The sequence below is a fragment of the Micromys minutus genome (genome assembly GCF_963924665.1).
Source record: "Micromys minutus genome assembly, chromosome: 4".
NCBI lineage: Eukaryota > Metazoa > Chordata > Mammalia > Rodentia > Muridae > Micromys > Micromys minutus.
The window spans coordinates 54,427,113-54,447,098 of NC_137973.1; the positions used below are offsets into that span (position 1 = coordinate 54,427,113).

Here is a 19,986-nt window from a genome sequence, read left to right on the forward strand (position 1 = left end):
GACCTGGATTAGAGTCTCAGTTCTGTCAGTAGGTCTCTGCCAGGGCACCCTGGACATTGCATCTGACCTATCAGGGACACACACTCCCTTCCCCACCCAGCAGCCTTCTGGTCTAAGGCACAAGTGGAAGGCACGTGGGCCAGTGTCTGGTCCCCGGAGGCTCAAACTTTACACGGCCAATGCATCAAGTGACAATGTTTTATTTGCCTCTGTCTTACGCTGAGTTAAGAAAAGACAGGAACCAGGCCATATATTAACTCAGCTCTACACAGTTCAGCTTCCTGGCTGAGAGTCAACTGCTCTTCCATTCTTCCAGCCCCACGTCTATACTTGAACCTTAAAACAGGTCTAGGAAGGACATAGATAAGCTCTGTATTTAAGTCAAAGCTGCTGGATTTCATTACACTGCGTATGTGAGTGCTAAGGAAATTCAGCATTGCATACAGTTATCAAATAAAATGACCCGAGAGTTACCGAATGTGAAGACACACAAGCCGAGGATGGTGTCTCTTCCTGCCATTATCCCACTTAGAATTCGGTGGAGTGCGTCGGCATCATTGATCAGGACTGAGGCAAATAAAGAATAGCACTCGGGTGTCTGAGGGATGCACCGGTTAAATAAGGGAAAGGGCTTGCTGAGAAGAAAAGGCAGAATCCGTGGTAAAGTGACTCATTAGTTCTCGTTAAAAATGTTTATATTCAAAATCCCAACCTCCCCAAACCATAAGCTTAGTATTTATAGAAGGGGTTTATAACCAATGACGTGGCTCAGCAGGTAAAGGCACTTACCTGGCTCTAAAGATGATCAGGATGTCATTCCCTGACCTCCGCATAATTCGGTAAAATGTCTACTTGATTTATGTGCGCACACACACACACACACACACACACACACACACACACACACAAACGCACACACACTACTTAAATAGTTAAAAAAAAAATAGCAGCCTTCTTGCAAAGCACATGCTAGAAAGATAGGCAGCCAAAAAAAAAAAAAAAAAAAAAAAAAAAAAAAAATCACTGTTTTGCAACAGTGATTGCCTGAGACACATGATGAGAAAATGATTAAGGGAGCCCACACTAACAGTTTCTCTCTCTCTCTCTTCCCCCCACCCCCTCTCCCTCTCTCTCTCCTTCTACCTCTCCTATCTCTGTGTGTGGTATGTGCATGATCATATATATGTTTTCATGTACACGTGCTTGTGCTTCTGTGTGCACATGTGTGTAGAGGTGAGAGGGGAGGTAGTTGTCTCCGTCTCTCTCTCATTCCACTTTCTGAGGCAGGGCCTCTTCATGAAACCTGGCGGTCAGTGAATGCTGTATCTTCGCTTCCCAGCTCAGGGTAATCCGTGCACACCCCTAGCCTTGGTGTGGGTGCTGGGCTTTGAATTCACATCCTTATGCTGGAGCAGCAAGTCCTTTACTCTCTGAACTCCTCCTAATCCCTAATATTGACAGTCCTTTAAGAAACGGTTGGGGGATGGTCTGGGTCAACCAAAAGCCACACTAAGGACAGTAAAGACTCTTCTGTTTTCTTCAGAAAGTGCAGCAGAGCTTATGACTTGGACCTTCAGTCTGTGTGAAGGCTAATCTTTTCAGGGATCCTCTCCAAAATGTAAACACACATAGGAATATCCATTCTAAAGAATCTTCATGAACCACAGATAACTTCATAGGGACTGCCCCGTGGGACCCAAACAGTGAGGATAAAACTCCTAGGCTAGGAAGTATTGGATCATCTCACAGATTGTTGAAAACCAGACAGCCGCCATTTTATAAAATGTATAAAGAGGAAGCAGAGAGACAAAAGAAGATGGCTTCTGAAGCTCCTACTGAAGTCCAACATGGACGTGTGGAAAAACCTTCTTGGCTGGTCACAATATTGCAGGAAGAGTTCTTGAGTTCTTGAGGGAGTAAATTAACAGAAAAATAATACAACAGGAAAATTCAATTTAAGTTGAACTTTTGAAGGGGTAAAATATCACATGATTGATTCTTGAGGGTCCAATGGACTAAATTTTTCTTTTTTAATTTTTTCAAACATTTATTTATTTATTTTATGTAGGTTCCCATTACAGATGGTTGTGAGCCACCATGTGGTTGTTGGAAATTGAACTCAGGACCTCTGGAAGAGCCGTCAGTGCTCTTAAGTGCTGAGCCATCACTCCAGCCCAGACTAAATCTTTCTTGTATGTAGCCACTGAGCACATTTCTCCACAGGCAGCCTCTGTTCTTAGTTTATGCACCTTATTTTAAAGACATTTGAAAGCCTATGGAAATGTGATAGGAAATCCAAATGGAAGCTTGCAATTGACCTCAAGATAATAAAAATTATACTTAGAGAAAGAAGGGGCTAGTCTGCACTATCTTGAGCTTGCTAAAACGGTGGTGGTGGGGGCGGTGAGTTAGCTTTTTCTTAATGCTAACCCATCCACATCAAAGGCATAGAAGGGTTGGACGTTGATGAGAAGAGCATTTTGAAAGATACATGTTTAATTTTGGAATAATTTTGGAGCTTCAGGAAAACCTTAAAGTTGGACCAGAGAGTCCTGTGTGCCCTTTGCCTGTGCTTTCCCGATGTCCACAGCACATGCGTGAGGGTTCAGCCTTAGTCTTGGCAGATTGCAGTTAAGGAAACCACAGCTTTTATTTTGACTCAGTCAGATCCCACCAGTGTCCTTTCTCTGTTCTGGGATCTAACTCAGGACATCAATTCACATCTAGTCATCATGATCCCCTTTGGTCTGTAACAACTTCTAGTTTCTCCTAACTCTGAAGATTCTCAATGGGTGATTTGCAAACTCCCTCTCCTCTTGTAGGTTTTTCCCTGCTGTTCTCTCAGAACTAGGCTGCTGATCTGGGTTGAGAGAGTGCATCACTGTAAGATGACATGTCCTTTTCGTCAAAATCCCATCAGTGAACTTATCTGGCATGGCAACATCACTGGGAATTGTCCTTGATGACTTCATTAAGGTTGAGTTTTCTTTTCATCTTCTAGTCTTTGGCAGTGGGTCCCTAAGGCTTGTTCGCTCTCAAGGGGAGGAAGATCCTGCCCCGCCTCCTACAGAGGGAAGTATCTACCTGATTTGTGATTATTCACTTGTCAATCACAGTATGTGCTTACTCCTGTCTCTTCCTGTCCTCCTTGTCCTCCTTCTCCTCCCCTCCCCTTATATTCTGGCTCTATAAACTGATACCGGAATTACCTGGCATTTTCCTCATCTGAGACCTCATCCAATCAGCTATTTGTCCAAGAATCCATTGGAAAGTGACAGCTAGAAACCAGGAGCAGTTTCTTAGATTTGCTCCCTGCTGTTGGAGTGTTGCTGATTTAGACTCTCAGCATCAAGCTGAGTGCAAAGAAAGTTCCAGGAACTTGTCAAGCCAGGTCCCAGCACTGGGGAGGCAAAGGCAGGCGATCTCTGTGAATTAGAGGCCAGCCTGGTCTATGTAGACCTGTCTCAAAAACCAGAACCAACCAACCAGCCAAACCAAATAAAGCAAAGCAAAACAAACAAAAGCTCACCATTGCTTAACTTTGGTTCAAAGTGGGTTACCCCCAAAACGACAGTGCTGGTGACAATGCTTTCAACTGAAGGACTTTGTGGGGTGAACAGAAGGATCGTGACTGAGTAAACAGAGGACAAGGGTGGGTTTCTGTTTATGAAGAACTTCCCTTAATTGCCCTGTCCTCCAAGATGAACTAAAAACCTCGGGCAATGGCTCTGGTTCCCGGTCAATCCAAGCCGCATTTATCAGATCAAGACCACCCCAAACCCTCACCCTTGACTGCATATAAAATTGTCTTGCTTTTCTGACATTTTGATCTTCTCTTTGCCCCACTCCCAGACCCAGGGACAGCCTTGGCAGCTCAGTGTTCTCCCTGTGCCCTTGCTTACTGTCAGGACTCCTGTGGTCAACTAATTCCAGCATGCTCTTTAGGTCCCACCCTCCTTGTCTTTAGTGACAAAGCTGTTTCCCAAAGTTACTTAGGACGGATCCTTCTCCTTCCACCCACTTCGGTGGGGCTGCCATATATTTATTTTCTTACTTACAGTCAGGGTCTTACTCTATAGCTCCTGATCTCACGGAACTCCCTACATAGTCTAGGCTGACCAGTGCTGGATTCAAAGGCGTGTGCCACTGTGCATATATTTGTAATAAAGTGAGGATAATTTTTCACAGTTTATATATTCTGCTCTGGGATCTCTGACCCCCTTGGCTGTTTTATTTTTTTCATTTGCATAAACATAATTTCTGTCCTGTCCAGATGTCGGTAAGAGTCATTGTCAGATCCATGCTGGAGCTTGTTTTGCTTTTTGAGAACTGTCATGAGAAATGAGAATCACTTCTTCCAATTCTCCTAAATTGCAAGATATAGAGGATTTCATGGAATACGGTTTAGAGAATCTCATGGGCTAAGCTGTGAGCCATCCTGGAACATCTGGAGGGCAGTGGCTTTGATTAGGAAGTCTTTGCCACCATGGCATTTGTCAGGAACAAGGGATGTATGGGGGCTTCCTGATGTGCTTCACGTGCTGGGTCTGGGTCTACACAGTTGGGTTCTATTGACCATGTCAAAGGCAGCTACATGGAAGACAGTGGGAACCTCAGCAGAAGGAGGCTGCACACTGCCTCACCCGGCACTGAAGAGGACTTCCCAGATGACTGGCCAGAGGAGAGAATACAAAACATTTAGTACCTAAAAGTTGCCAGAGAAGATTCAGGAACTGCCTGTGTTTAGTTCAGGAGCAAGGACTGTGAAGGATGGACTAGTTTCACTGAATAGATTCAAATACACAGAGGGAAGAGGAAAAAAAATCCAAATTCTTTCCTGCTATGTCTTGTGTTTTGTTGGAAGGATGTAATGACTATGGAAGAACATGTACACGTGTATAGATTTGTGCATTTCTTATCTGTAAACATATAAATCATACCACATTCCTCCCTTTAAAAATGAAAGGCCCTACACTACATAGTGATCTATTGCTTACTTTTAGTAATGTGTTTTACAGCTCTATAAATATCAGAATATAAGTGCTTCCTCCTTTTTTTTTAAAAGAATTACATTATTTTGAATTATGTCTCTGTGTGTGCAGGTGTCTGGGGAGGCCAGACATTTGATTCCCTGGAACTGGGTTACAGATGGTTGTGAGCCATTCAGCGTGGGTGCTGGGAAGCGAACTAAGGTCCTTTGCAAGAGCAATATTCACTTTTAAACTCTGAGCCATCTTTCTAGCCCCTGGTATTCTCTGTTGAAATTTCTACAACATGCAATGAGACTTTTGGCAAACTACATACTTTCATACAACCACTACCCCTTTCAAGACAATGACAGGACCACCCCAACCCCCAACTACCCGCCACTTCATCTCATTATGTAGTTAACGATGCTGGCCATTGCTGCAAGGTAATTGATTACACTATGTATCCTCAGATTGTGTTATTTACTAGTAAAAGCTGTTTTTAGTTTTGTGGCTCAGCCCTAGCACACACCTTTAATCCAAGAGCTTTCTGTTTATTGTAAACACGACTAAATAAAGTCATGCAGAGGTCAAGAGGTGGAGCAAGCAACTGGTTGACAGGGAATGAACTGTAGAGGGACCAATGACAGGAAATAAACCATAGAGAGTAAGAGGAAGTCAAGAGGATGGATAGAGACACACACAGGAAGTAAAAGGGAGGGGGATTCGTTTTCTGAGGGGATTTTGAGACAGCAGGGAGACGGAGAAGTTTTCCTTTAGGATATCTGAGGAGGGAGGTTCGCTGGGTGCTTTCTCTGCCTCTCTGTGCTTGTAGGCTTTTACCCCAGCACGTGGCACCCGACTCTTCACTGGTAAAATCGAGTGTTTAAAATTTTGTTAAAAATGACAGGCCATAAACTTGGAATTTTCCTGCCCGTACCTTCCATGTGCTGGGATTGCAGGCATGAGCCCCTGGGGCCTGACTAGGTGACAGGACATTCCGATAGCTGCTGCGGTGAGTCCCGTCACTTTCCTGTGGAGCTGGCTGTTCAGTTTGATTGGTCACGCATTCCTGATTCTCTGGCTAGGTTACTGTCTCGCACCATCATGCCTGGTTCACACTGTGCTGAGGATGTGAGAGCAGCTTCGTGCCTGCTGAGCAAGCACTCTACCGACTGAGCCGCATCCACGTCTCTGCAGATGTGACTTCTACCAATACCACTTGGAGCTGATTCTGGCGTCTGTCTGGTACTGTGGCCCACACCCTTGTGTCAAGTTCCTTCCACCTGGGTGTTGCACACATCCACAAGTTTTCACTACCTGAGCACTATACACCCTTGATGAATAGACAATGCCACCTGTTGTTTTTCTGATGGCTACCATTAAACAAATGCTATAAAGATATTATAAACATTCACGTATACAGCTTATCATTTTTGGATGTGGAATTTTCATTCTTTCAAGTAAAGTAGGCGGGTCATGTGGTGAGTATGTACTTAACTTCGTAAGACGTCTTTTTTTTTTTTTTTTTTTTTTTTCAGACTAGTCTCCAGCCACAGTCTTCCTGGACACATATATGGCTGTGCTAGTCCCATGTCCTCTCCAGTTCTTAGTTTTACTACTTTCTAAATAATCAAGTCTTGGTTGTAAATGTGTGGAGCCCATAATAAGCCGTGTCTGCTCCCATCTTTTGCTGGGTTCTACTTTGCTGTTTGTCCTTGTGTTACTGCCTGAAAGTAGAGATCAGTCAAATGTGGCTCGATGCTTTTTTTTTTGGGGGGGGGGTCTTTAAATACCTAAAGCTTTCTTGAAAGATGTCTTGTTCCCTTTGTTCACACATTTTAAAAATAATGTTTATTCCTTAAAACATGTAGTGTATGTGTGTGCGTTGTAGAGGCTAGGGGACCACCTCGGGTCTTGTCTTAGGCATGGTGGCTTGGTTGTTTTCTGTTGCTCTCACCAAGCTAGCCAGCCATATGCTTCTGGGAATTCAAACTCTACTTCCCATCTCCCCAGAGAAACCCTAGGATCATAGATGAGTGCTCTTCCGAACCCACATGTACATGGGTTCTTAAGATTCAAGCTCATCTTCATGTTTATGCAGCAAGCCATCCTCTGAGACATCTCCCCAGCTCTGTTCATGTGTCGTCTATGGCCTCTACACTGGCCCAATAGGTTGAACAAACATAAACAAGGGCAGAAGAATTTATTTGAATCATGACCTCAGCGGTCTTAGTCTATGTTTGCTTACCCTCATGTTCTTGAAAATATTATAGCGTTTGTGGTAGAGGAGACTCGTCACCTTGTAGTGGACAGGGAGCGGCAGGGAGAAAGAAAGCAGAAAGCAGGAGGCAGGAAGGGGCTAGAGACAGGAGACCTTGAAAGATCCCACTTCTAGTAACCTACTTCCTGTAGCTAAGTCCCGCCTCTTGAAGATTCCTTAGCCTCCACAATCTCCCAAAACAGTACCTTCACCTGAGGACGTGAGTTATGGAAGACTTGTTGCAATATGATTCCATAAATAATACCACTTACATCTTTATCTTTTCTATGCTTTTAGAATAAACTTGTCAATTTCCATATACGAGTGTGAAGAGAGATGATATCCTATTGATATTAAGTTAATTGTGTAAATAGGTGTGTTTATCTGTATACACGAGTTCTTTCATTTCTTTTCAGCTAAGGTCATAGATTTTGACTGTTAAGCTTCTTTCTAAGTTTCCTTTTTTTAAAAAAAAATTGATAAAGATGGACTTTCAAACATTTTTATTTTGCAATGAGAATCCAAAAGGATATTTATTTGAGACAGAGTTTCTGTGTGTAGTCCTAACTGTTCTGGAACTTACAGTGTTGACCAGGTTGACCTCAAACACACAGACATCCACCTGCCTCTGCCTCCTGGGTGCTGGGATTAAAGGCATGCACCACTATGCCTGGCTCAGAAAGACAATTGACCCGTGTTTTGTTTCTTTGTTCAATTCGCTAAATATTTTCCGGACATTTCTAGACCACTGCTACTCATTTTAAAATAAATATACTTTTTCTTTTTCCTTCTGTTTCTTTTCCTTTCCTAGACCTTCCGTTTCAGAGGGATAGAAGTGTTTGGAGCAGACAGTCTTTCTTCTTTCTAATCTTAATTACAAAGCATCAGCTGCTCACCATCAGCTATAATACTAACCAGATTTCCTTTTCAAATTAAAATTTTATTTACTTCATGCTGGTCTCAGACTTATGGTAATACTCCTGTTTCAGCCTTCTAGGTGCTAGAAGCCTTCCTGTACTGGCTGGTTTTGTGTTAACTTGACACAAGCTGGAGTTATCACAGAGAAAGGAGCCTCCCTTGAGAAAATGCCTCCATGAGATCCAGCTGTAAGGAGTTTTCTCAACTAGAGATCAAGGGGGAAGGGCCAAGCCCATTGTGAGTGGTGGCATTCCTGGGCTGGTAGACCTGGGTTCTATAAGAAAGCAGGCTGAGCAAGCCAAGGGAATTGAGCCAGTAAGTGACATCCCTCCATGGCCTCTGCATCAGCTCCTGCTTCCTGACCCTACTTAGGTTCCAGTCCTGACTTCCTTTGGTGATGAGCAACACTGTGGAAGTGTAAGCTGAATAAACCCTTTCCTCCTCAACTTGCTTCTTGGTCATGATGTTTGTACAGGAATACAAATCTTAAGACACTTCCCTACTTTCAGGCTGCAAAGAAAATTCTTGTGAGCTTCTAATATGTTCTGGTTTCATTTTTCTATACAAAACCTGTCCAATGGATGGCTCCCTGACTGATCTAATACCATTTACCAAATAGTTCACATTTCCCCCTTCATTCACAACACCAGTTTTATCATGCAATAAGTTCCCATATTTGGATGTAACCCTGTTGATCTGTCCATTGACACATTGATAAACGAATAGAGCAATAGACAAGAATGAGGCCTTTTCTTGTTGGATGGTGTGATTGACATTTGTTTCTGCTTTCAGTGTACCTAAGATGGCACCGACATTTTCCTCCCGTGCTTCACATCTATCCCTTGTTAAATTGATTTCTAGACACGTTCATGTCTTTCTATGTGATCTTTGTTCCTACTGTAGTAAATTAGATTTTTTTTAAAAAAAAAAAAAAACAAGAACATGTTGATTTTTGTATACTAGAGGATCCCACACCACCAAACGAGTTTTTTTGTTGCCCACAGGGGCTTTCCAGTTGGTTCTCTTACTTTCCCAGGTCTGTAATCATTTCCTCTACAGACCAGTAATTACTCCTGATTTCTGATTTCTAAACCTCTAATTTCTTTTGCTTTTCTGCCACTAAACGGTTTCACAACACCAATAAATTGGAAGAGTTTTAAAAGCAAATGTATTCTTAAGTTTCACTGAGGTTTCTAGAAGCTAAGGACAGACTTAATGCTTTCACTCCTTTGATGCAAATATTATTCTACGCCAGACCTTAATTTTTTACATGTGACTTTGCTAACGTATGTGTGTGTGTGTGTGTGTGTGTGTGTGTGTGTGATTCACTAATCCTGTGCTGATAAAGAATGGCAAGAGGCTTCATCTTACTCTGAAGGGGGCACAGAGAAACCCATAAGGTTTGGGTCTTTTATGCTAGGTGTCTACCTCAATGTCTACTGAAAATGGCCATCACTGACTTGCCCAGAGATACATTAGCCACAGCCTGAGGTTTTTTCCAAATTTCTGCATCTCATCACCACCAGCAAAACCACTCCAACTTGCAGGAAATAATCTGGAGGGCTGCCCAGATAGATGTGGGCACATTTGTTATGTGGATTCCACCCGAGTAAATGACACAGCATCAAACAGGAGGCTAGAACTAGGGCTGAGGTGGGGGTAAGCGTGTGGGGAGCATAATGCATGGGAGACTCAAAATATGGTGCTATGCTAGCACTACGCCAATCACTGAAGCAAAAAAGATTGTGATCTTATGTGGTCCGTTTTCATTGCTTGCCAGAGCTCATACACAGGTGCACAGGCCTTCTTGAAACTCATCCACCGCTCTAAAAGGGTGTGTTATACCCTCCACGATAGACATGGGCAGAAGGAACAATTGATGCAGTCAGAAGAAGTATTTAGAAAATGTTTTTTTGGCCTTACAGCCACACTTCTCATGTTTTGTAGCTTTTAAGGCCTGGCACAGCTCTTCCACGATAAATATGATAATTTCCATCTTAAACAAACGCCTCCTTGTGTAAGAGAAGGAAACGGCGCCCCCAAGCCTATTTTTGTCTCTCTTGCTTTGTCCACAAAGGGCTAGTCAATCACTTCTTCTGTCTGCACTTGGAAAGTTGGTGTTGGCAAGGTCTGCGGTGGAAGGCGAAAAGGTTGGGGCTGGCTTCAGAGGGAGAGGAGGGGTGGCTCTGGGACATGTGATATATTTTCCTACCCCAGCTTGGGGTGAGTTTAAGGAGGCCTAGGTTGTTCAAGCTGGATGACAGAAACCATTGAGGGCACTGCTTGGTTTTGAAGGCCAGTATTTCTGCTTGCTCACTGGATGAGCTCAGCTTTTCTCTGCTAGGTCTTCTCGTCCAGAAGACAATACTTACAGTGCAGACACTCTGTGGGGCCCCAGTGGACTGGCACGTGTTCAGGGGTTACAAAAGGAAGCAACAAGGAGGGGGAACATCACAAATCAGCACGGTCTTGAGCACCTGTGCTACTGTGTGAACTTCCCATGGAATTGTGGCTGTCATCCCAGTGACAGAGAGGACAGTTGATCCAACTCTGCCGAAACGAAAATCTTGGACAAATTCCATTCCCAGGGCTGCGGCATAGCTCAGTCCTCGGTGAAGTGCTTGGCTTGGAAGAGCATTGGGTACATAGAACCTGTGCCAAAATGCTGGGGGTGTTGGCACACACTTGTCATCCCAGCACGGGAGAAGCAGAGATGGTGCCTCATTGGTGAGCTCCAGGCAAGACCCTGTCTCTTAGAAGTGGATGGTGTTTCTGAATATGACTCCAGAGTTTCTCTAGCTTCTGCATGCTTACATTGGAGAGTATGTGAATACATGCACACACACGCACACACCCACAAACACAATACGCATTCTCTGTCTCTCTCCTTTCAATTCTTTTTGCAGGAACATTTTACAGCATTGCTAAAAAAAACAGTATCTTTGAGTCCAAGCATCACATAGCTTCCTCTACCCCACTAAAACATTCCAGTTTTTCCCCTGGTTCGGTTGTGTTTTATTAAGACAAGCAATGGCAACCATATTTAAAAAATAAAATACTGTGAAAGTGTTTTTGTATTGAGTACTTATCTCTGCAGAAAATTCTTTCCTGTCCAAAGTACCTCACACTAGCATTCATTTTAGAAAAAAAGAAAAATGCTTCAAGATGGTTGATTATACCTCAACTCCTATGGCGTTAAATCCTGCTTGTTGTCCTTAGGACTTGCAAGATTGGTATTTTTTTCAAACTGTATTTACAACCAGTTAGAAGATTGTGATTTTAATACAACATGTTTATTAATTCTTTGAGGATTTCATGCAATGCATTTTGGTTATACTCACCCCTACTCCTCCCAACAACTTCTCACAGATCCACTCCCCAACTAGATACATAACTTTGTTTCCTTCCTTCCTTCCTTCCTTCCTTCCTTCCTTCCTTCCTTCCTCCCTCCCTCCCTCCCTCCCTTCCTTCCCTCTCTCTCTGTCTGCCTGTCTGTCTGTTGTAAAGTCCACTGAATCCAATGTGTGCTGACCATATAGTTCTAGATGTAGGTCCACTGACTGAACTGTACCTCATCTTCCAGAAACCATGCCCTTAAAGAAAATGAACCCTCCCTCTCTCCAAAGCTCTCAACTGTCAACAACTTCACAGCTAAGAGTGAGGACTCTTGAGCCCACCTCCTCTCCATTCTAGAATGTTTACTGGCTATACCTACAAAGATATTTTTCGAAAACTTTATTGGAATAGGAACTATTACAGAAATCATGTATATTGTGACATTTCTATTTGTTATGTGTGTGCTGGGCTGTGACAGAGTTATCACAGAATACTCTTTACTATCTGGGTCCCAAACTAAAGTACTCAGATATCAAGAAACCTCTGAGCCATCTCTCCAGACCCTCAGGCCTATTTCTTTGGCATAGTCTTGACAAAGACCATCAACGTTGTTGCAATGAAAAAGTAGATGTAGATGGTTTCACTTTAATAGTAACAGAGAACTGGGGAAGGAAAAATGTACATTAGCCTTGTCATAAAGTCATTCATTTGATAATAATACTGTATATATGTTTTCACTGTCTTTAAACATTTCTTGTGTGTGTGTGTGTGTGTGTGTGTATAAAATAGGTGATTTTCAGGAGCGGGTTGTCTCCTTACATTATGTGGGTCCCAGATGTGAAACTCAGGTCACCAGGCTTTGTGACAATTGCATTCTTCAGGGGTTGAGCCATCTCAGCCCAGCACTAGTATTTGAAGAACACATGGACCTTTACTGTTGGCTGAGATTTCGCCTTAGTCATTGTTTATTGTGTGTATTATGTATAGTAAACAGTCCCTCTTCATTTGTCCCCAGTTGGGAGCTGCACCCTGTATCGCACTTTTATTATTTTTACAGTGTATAGCAGAGTAACAGGCGTTATCAAGTACTGAATGCCTTCGGTCCATAAGCTCTTACCTGGGAGGAACTGGGAGCCCGGGACACAGTACATCTGCACTTGAACTCTGCGTGTAGTTGAAGGAATTCAAACTATACACACACAGGAAGGAGCCTGGAAGCAGAAGACAAACACGCACATAGGCTGTTTTCATGTCTGTATCCATCTTCCTTTGTAAGCCAGTAAAGAAACCACAGCCATTTTACCATATCGGGAAGGAATTCGAATGTATAACCCCAACTCATGGAAAGAGCGGGTGTGCCATCCAGAGTAGACTCGGGGTCTCTTTCTCCCCAAAACCCCCAATTCAACACTATAAATTATAGGACTGGTGCTAGGATAATTTGAAAGTTGTTTGAAGATGATTTATTGTAGGAGCTTGAAGTTTTTAATCCAGCTTTGAAAATACTTTTTAGGATCTCACACTCCATTTTATAGATAGATAAAATTTACAAGTTGCCTTGTTTTGTTGCTTTTTCACCTTTTAATTAATGTAAGTCTGAACTGTCCGGACCAAGTGGTTCTTGTACAACTTCAGATTCTCTTCTGGTCAGGCAGGGAAAGTGCCTGCTGACCCTCACAACTTCATCAAAAACCCTCCACATGGGTGATTTGACTGAGAACCTTGAACCTTTGTCTCCTGCCCCCCCCCCCCCCTTTTAGTCTCTAAGGGAGACCTTTTAGTACAGGGAGCTAGGCGCACAATCAGAGCAACCTGGGTTCAAATAAGTCCAGAAAGACTCTAATGACATTTAACAAGCTCATGAGAAAGCATTATGAGAAAGCATCCTATTCCTTTCCACACAAGGGATACTACAGAGATGTATACTTTGTATCTTTTCAGAGAAAGTAGCTTCAGGATAAGTTACTTTATCTGGGACTCTACAGGTTGCTAGCCCAGGTGATGGGGGAAAAGAATGGGTCCTCCGCACCTACCATTGTTGTTGGCAAAAAGCTGGACCTCTTCCAGGGTGTCCAGCTGCTTCTCGGGACAGCTGGATACACAGAGGGCTGTGGGGCCAAGCCCCCTATCTTTGACTTCTAGACTGCAGGCATTCATAAAGAACACATTTCTAAAGACGGAGGAAATAAAAGCATGTCTCAGGGCACTGATTCCCATTGGTTCAAATGTGGGCTTTTGAAATGTAGCACATATCACATGGGAGCACATCTAAGGCAAACTTCGTAGCCAAATGCTAAAGAACTTAGCATCTAATTAACCAACTAGGGGCCTCTTGTGACCCTCTTTCAAATGTGAGCAAACATTTTCTTTTCTAGGATCTGCATCTGAGAAGTGGGGGGGAAATAGCAGGGGTAACCTGAAGAGTCCTGGAGGAAGAGAAGTGTTAATTAAACTGCCCATAGTGTGCTAGAAACTGGCACATAAATGCCTTAATATAAACTGCTCCAGAGTGTTCAGGTATGTTTCAGAGAATGGCAGAACTCAGGAAAGTGACCAGTGGAAAGGAAGGGAGCCCAGGTTGGGAATTTAAGGCTATGTAAGAGCCAGGACAGCCTGGAGACCTTGCCTGTGGCTACTCAGTCACAGAGCTGGCTTTTGTCATCAGTTGGCCACTTGGCTTCCCAACTCAAGGTTGATACAGGCTGCTAAAGTCACAGGGTGGTAGGGGAAGAGCCCTGGAGTTGACTGGGGGGGGGGCATGCAGTGGAGGGGTCTAGAAACCACTCTCCCTCCACCGGGGATGAGAGGAAGGAAGTTTGTACAAGAGAAATGGTGGGACAGATCTCGGTGAATGACGCCCACAGACTTTATTTTGTTTAAAAAATTTAAATTATGTTAAAATATACATCGAGTTTGCAGCCTTAACCACTTCCAGCACACAGTTCAGGACACTAAATGCACAGATGGTTCTGTGCAACCGTCCCTTGTCCCCAGCCCCCGGAAACTGTTCCAATAGACAAGCAGTGTTCATCCCCCCTCCCCCTCCCCAGAAAAACCTCCAGTTCAGTTTTTTGTTTGTTTGTTTTTCTGCCTCAAAGCCTTCTGCACACTACCTGTCTGAGTCTGAGACACTGTCAGGGGAACAATAAACATCTGCTAAGCCTGGGTTCATGCCCGGGCTCACTGGATCCTTAGAACACAGGATCTGCAAAGATAGGTGTAATTACCAGTTTAAAACGATGTAAACTGGTCTCCGAGAGGCTAAGGGACTCTGACTCAGATCTCAGAGCTGAGAGGTAGCAGAGGCTGAAGGGGAAACCAGGACTGGCTGGTTCTACAGCTTCCTGCTTCCCTTATTTTAAGATGGGCTGACTGGGGTTTCAAATAAATTCTTAAATGGATGCAATGTTTTGAAAAAGCCCCTCTGTAGGTCGGAGACCCAACCCCCAAAGACTTACTTTTTTAGAGTCATGTCCTGCCCAGAGAGGGGGGCGCCTTCCACTGGGGAGTTCCTCTTGCCACACACGTTGCCAAAGCTGTCATATCCAAAGAGGAGTCTCCCTGCTGCCCCGGCCACCACCGAATAACCCATGATGAACACCTGGCAAAACCCAAGGGCGTGTGACTGCCTGGCCACAGAGAAAACCACCGCCCCTCACATCCCTAAAGATGCCAGTGTGAAACACAAGCAGATAAACGAGGAACCTCTGCAACCCCACAGCCCTCCCTTCCCCAGTAGCAATTCCACCCACCTAGGTAGGTTCCAGCTTTGTGAACGATGGAGTAGCTGGTGTAGCAGGTGAGCAGGGAGGGCGTCCTAGCACACCCAGATTCCCCTATTTTTTCTGCCAAACTTGACTCGGATAACTTCATTTTATCCCTTCAGCATGTCTGTGTTATCTAAGTGCACCGAGGCTGTGCTTAGTTTCCTGTGTGCTTGTGTGTGGTGGGTATGTTTGCTTGTGTACATGCATGTTTATGTGTAGCAGTCAGAGGATAACTTTGACTGTTGATCTGCTGACAATATCCACTTGTTTTTGGTTTTTTTGTTTTGTTTTGTTTTGGTTTTGGATTCATGGTTTCTCCTTGGCTTAAAATTCACGAAGTAGGCTAGGCTGGTGGGCCAGTGAGCCTCAAAGATCTAACTGCCTTTATCTGTCTCCATCTCTGATCAAATTCACGTCCTCTTACCCAAAATACCAGCACTAAGCAAGCATCCTGTCTTTCTTTATAAAATGTTCTTTTCATCTTAATTTTAGGAAACTTAGCAAGGCTACATAGTTGATACGGATCAACACATTGCTCACAGTCTAAAGGAGTATTTGGGTTGCTTGCTTAAATTTCACAAAATTAAAAAACCTTATAGAAAAAAAAGAATTTCAGGATTCGGATTGGCAATGGGCATCTTGCAACCAACCGGTGTTTTGTTTTGTTTTGTTATTTTGTTGGTAGTGGAGTTATTGTTGTTTTGTAAATCTACTTTTATAGGGAATTCAGAATCTTTGACACTTCAGTCCAAGAAACTGTACTAATCATATGTGTCTGATTGTCTTCTTCTAAGATTTCTTCTCTCAACACAAACTGAGTTATGAGCGTGGTGGAAAGTTTACCAGTCTTACATACAGAATGCCACCTAAAGGTATATGGTACTGGCACGCTTATTCAGGGACAGAGGCTGTGGTACAGTATGCACTAACATGAGGTATGGTCATATATTCCAAACTTATACCCCCTTAAAGCCAATGTATGCCAGAGGCTCTGCATTCCTTGTTAATTTTAAAATACAAATAACCAGCCGAGCAGGTGGAACAAGCCTGAGAGACCAGACCTCAGGAGGCAGAGGGAGGCGGATCAGGGGGTTCAAGGGCAGCCCAGGCTACATAAGACCCTGTCTCAAAAACAAAAACAAAAAACCAAGAGTACTAAATAATCTTCAAACGCTCAGTGCGTGCCAGAAACCATTGCTAGGGAAAATCTAGTGCCTACCCTCAAAATTCAGCCCAAGATGATGATGATGATGATGATGATGATGATGATGATGATGATGATGCTGATGATTGGTGTCTCTGTCTTCAGTCAAGGTTGGAGAGAGGCTCAGGGAAGAATACCAGACTTTGCTACCCCCAAAGGAACAGGACTCATCAACTGTAGACCATATAGGGGAGGAGACCCTTGTTCCTTCCCACTCCTCAAGTTCATCCTTAGTTTCATTAATGGGATTTTTAGGATATCAGATCACCTTTGCTAAGAGGCAGGATCACTCTTTTTCTACCTCAAGGCCGTGTACGGAAGTGTGGTTCAGTGGTTCAGCGTGTTTATGTGGCCTGCTCGATAAGTTGACCCAACCTTGGCCCTTCTAGGCCAGAATATGAGTCTTGATGTTATCTGGACTTGGGAGCGGTGTGTGTGTGTGTGTGTGTGTGTGTGTGTGTGTGTGTGTGCTTGCCTACCTCACCAGAGATTCATCTAATAACACCATTATATTTTCTATGCATCATGGTTTCACATGCGATATCTCCTTTGGGAAGTTTGGGGAGGACAGGGGCTAGGGCTTATCTGAGTTCCCTCCACACTACTGTGAACCATCACTGTGGGTTTAATTCCATATGGGAAGAGGATGAGTTGTATAACAAGACCCTTGAAAAACATGGACCTCAAAGAATTAAAGCTTTCTTAGGGGACCCCAGGGGCTCCTTGCCAGTGTAGGAGGAGTCCACATCTCCCAGGAAGAGCCTTCATCCTGCACTGATGCCTGTCACACAGCCCAATCCACAGAGGAATATTTCCTGGCTCTGCTTTCATAGCTTGTAAGACTCCAAGAGAAAAGGTGGAAAGAAACTCAACAACTTTCTGCCCTCCAGTTCTGCCCAACGCTGTAAAGGAACATACTTTCCTTCACCAGTTCCTGTGGCCTGGATTTCCTTTGTGAAGCTAAGGCAGGCCTTCAGCGTCCAGCCCCCACTACCAGAGATATAGGAAGTGTGTGTGCTGTGGTCTCAGATGCTGTCGCTCGGTGCTGGGTCTGGGTAAATGGGAGATTTGGGAGATAACCGGGGGAAAGGTGAAGTAGAGGAGGACACTGGGGGGTAAGTAGAGGCACAGGAATGATTCAGAGCTTCAGGCTTGCTTTCTGTGTATGTAGTTCATCTGAGCATAAGCACAGACTGCTGTTCTTTCTGCAGGGACCGGCTCTGGTTGCAAGCCTGACATCTTCCCCTAAGCCTCTTTATCCAGCCCCAGCCAGCATCAACAATAATCCTGTCCTACACTTGGTCAATTGGTATATCCATTACAAGGCCCAGAAGTGGAGCAGTGGACATGCACGCGCGCGTGCACACACACACACACACACACACACACACACACACACACACACACACACACACACACGGAAAGCTTTAGATTTATCTTATAAACAAAGTACTTTCTCTGCACTTTCCAGCCCAGGGTGTGCAGTGTCCCAGCCAGCTCAAAGTTCTCCAGGCCGAGAAGGGCCATCTATGATCTTCTCCCTAGGCAGCTGCTAACCCAAGAGGGTGAATGCTAGAGGGGCAAGGGAGGATCAGTAAATAACATTAACAGCCCAAGGTCAAAGCTGCAGACTCAGGACGGACAGCTGCTCCTACATTTACATAACAGCAGAGCCGGAGAAAAGGATAGTGTGGTTTTAGGCAGGCAGCTCGGAGCTCCTTCAGGGGAGTTTGGAGGGCCTCAGTCTGAGTGGAACCAGCAGCAGTAACACATTCAGCCCAACCTTCTACTGTGCCTCTAACCGCGTCTATGGAAAGTTAAAAATTAAATAAATGCATTCTTTACTTGGAAAGAACAAATGCGGTTTTCCCAGCCAATTCGAACTAAAGTCTTTTTAACAAAGGTAATTACCATTAGGCAGTTACTATAGCGCACCGTGAGTTAATCATTCACGAGGCAGCACACAGCACGCCACAACGTGGCCCGGGTGACTTCATTAGCACAGCCTTCAAACAAGGAGTGACATGGCAGGGTCTGGGGTCCACCAGCAGTGTATATAGGGTTCGCTGTGAGAGGAGTTGCATCAAGTTTCTAAACAAATAGATCAAGGACATGCACTTCTGTGTGTGTGTGCACACTCGTGTATGTGAGTCTGTGTGTACACAGTTTTTTAAACAAATCTCTTTCTAGGTCTTTAAAATTTTTCTCCTTTGTTAGAAAACAGCAGATGTTGAGAAATACTCTACTGAGGGGCATGGCTGATATAAGAGAACTTCCACTCCAAGAGCTTGGAGAGCAAAAGAATGCACAGTCCCCTTGCTAAGGGAAGGCACTGTGGTGAACTGTGACTCTCCATATCCTAATGGAATTACCCAATAAATCCTGGTCTCTGGCAGGAAGACAGTCTCAGCGACTTTAGGAGATTGTAAAATCCCAGAATAAGAACTTAACTCATGGTCATTCTAAACCAATCGTGTTTCCTCCCAGCATAAACTTTAAACCATTAACATTTAAGACACACTTGTATCTGGACTCGCGCACACCCGGGACTTACGCCTGCCAAGCAGCCATACTTACCAAACCAGTCCAAAAGAGAAAGAACAAGACAAGCCATGCCGTGTCTGTGCATTTTCTATAAATCTGGGGTCGCCACTCTCTCTGCCTTCTTTTCTCTGCAGAAACCTTCCAGGAAAACGGAAAGTTGAGAAAAGCAAGAGAAATAGTCGGGTGAAATCAACAGAAGCCCAAACCTATCCAAAGGCCGCTTAAAGTAACTCAACTTTGTCACCGGACGCTTTCTCCGGGGGAGATTTGCTCTCTGCAGGAAAGATGTGAAATCTCCCGGGCACCAAGTTCTTACTGGAGGTAAGACACCCCCACCCCTAGTCCCTTGAGCCTTTCTGGCGTCGGCCCCGACACTTGTGTGTCAGGTACTGTGTCCTCAGGGCCAGGTGTTCTTAAAGGAGCGGTGTCACTGAGAAAGTGGCTGGTCTCCCAAGGGACAGAGGAGCCGGAAGCGTCCTTTCTGTGCAGGTGCGGGCAGAGGCCGCTTCCCTCAGGGCTCAGGTTGTCGCCCTTACCAGGTACTCTGCGCCCAGGCACTGCATGGTACACCCGGCAGCTGGGAGCGGTGGTGGTCGCGGTGCACACGGGACAGAGGTGCGGCGACCCGGCCAGGTGGCCCAGGAGGGGCGAGCAGGGTTCAGCGCCACCTAGCGGTCCGGGACGCTGGTCCTCTAGGCCCGCCCTTTCCGTGGTGGCTTTAGGCTGGGAGGACCTGCCCGGAGCTGGGATGGCACCTGCGCAGCCCCTGTTCCCAGGAAGTGCACCTGACCACTGTGCGCCGCCTGGGCTGGTGGCCAGGAGTTAGAAGTGAGGCCTCAGGGATCATTTCTAAAGGCGGGGAGCTTGCAGGGGTGTGTCACACAGGTAAGTGGTGCTTTGTGTGTGCAAAATCCTACCCTGAAAGCTTCATCAGTTTTCTGCGAGGCAATTCAAGTCGCGATTCTGTTGTTATCCTTGAGCTAAGAT

General features: G+C 44.7%; 1 protein-coding gene across 1 annotated transcript in view; it reads right to left on the reverse strand.

Moving 5' to 3' along the window:
- The window catches only part of SLC44A3 (solute carrier family 44 member 3), a 72,937-nt gene extending 53,310 nt beyond the window's left edge, over nucleotides 1-19,627 (reverse strand). Inside the window, exons 1-6 of the mRNA XM_080915126.1 lie at nucleotides 19,536-19,627; nucleotides 19,033-19,137; nucleotides 14,943-15,085; nucleotides 13,518-13,654; nucleotides 12,602-12,695; nucleotides 475-635 (exon numbers count right to left, since the gene is read on the reverse strand). Coding sequence (XP_080771252.1) covers nucleotides 475-635; nucleotides 12,602-12,695; nucleotides 13,518-13,654; nucleotides 14,943-15,085; nucleotides 19,033-19,137; nucleotides 19,536-19,562 — 667 coding nt within the window. The 5' untranslated portion in view covers nucleotides 19,563-19,627. The remainder of the gene's footprint in view (nucleotides 1-474; nucleotides 636-12,601; nucleotides 12,696-13,517; nucleotides 13,655-14,942; nucleotides 15,086-19,032; nucleotides 19,138-19,535) is intronic.
- Between the last annotated feature and the right edge of the window lie 359 nt (nucleotides 19,628-19,986).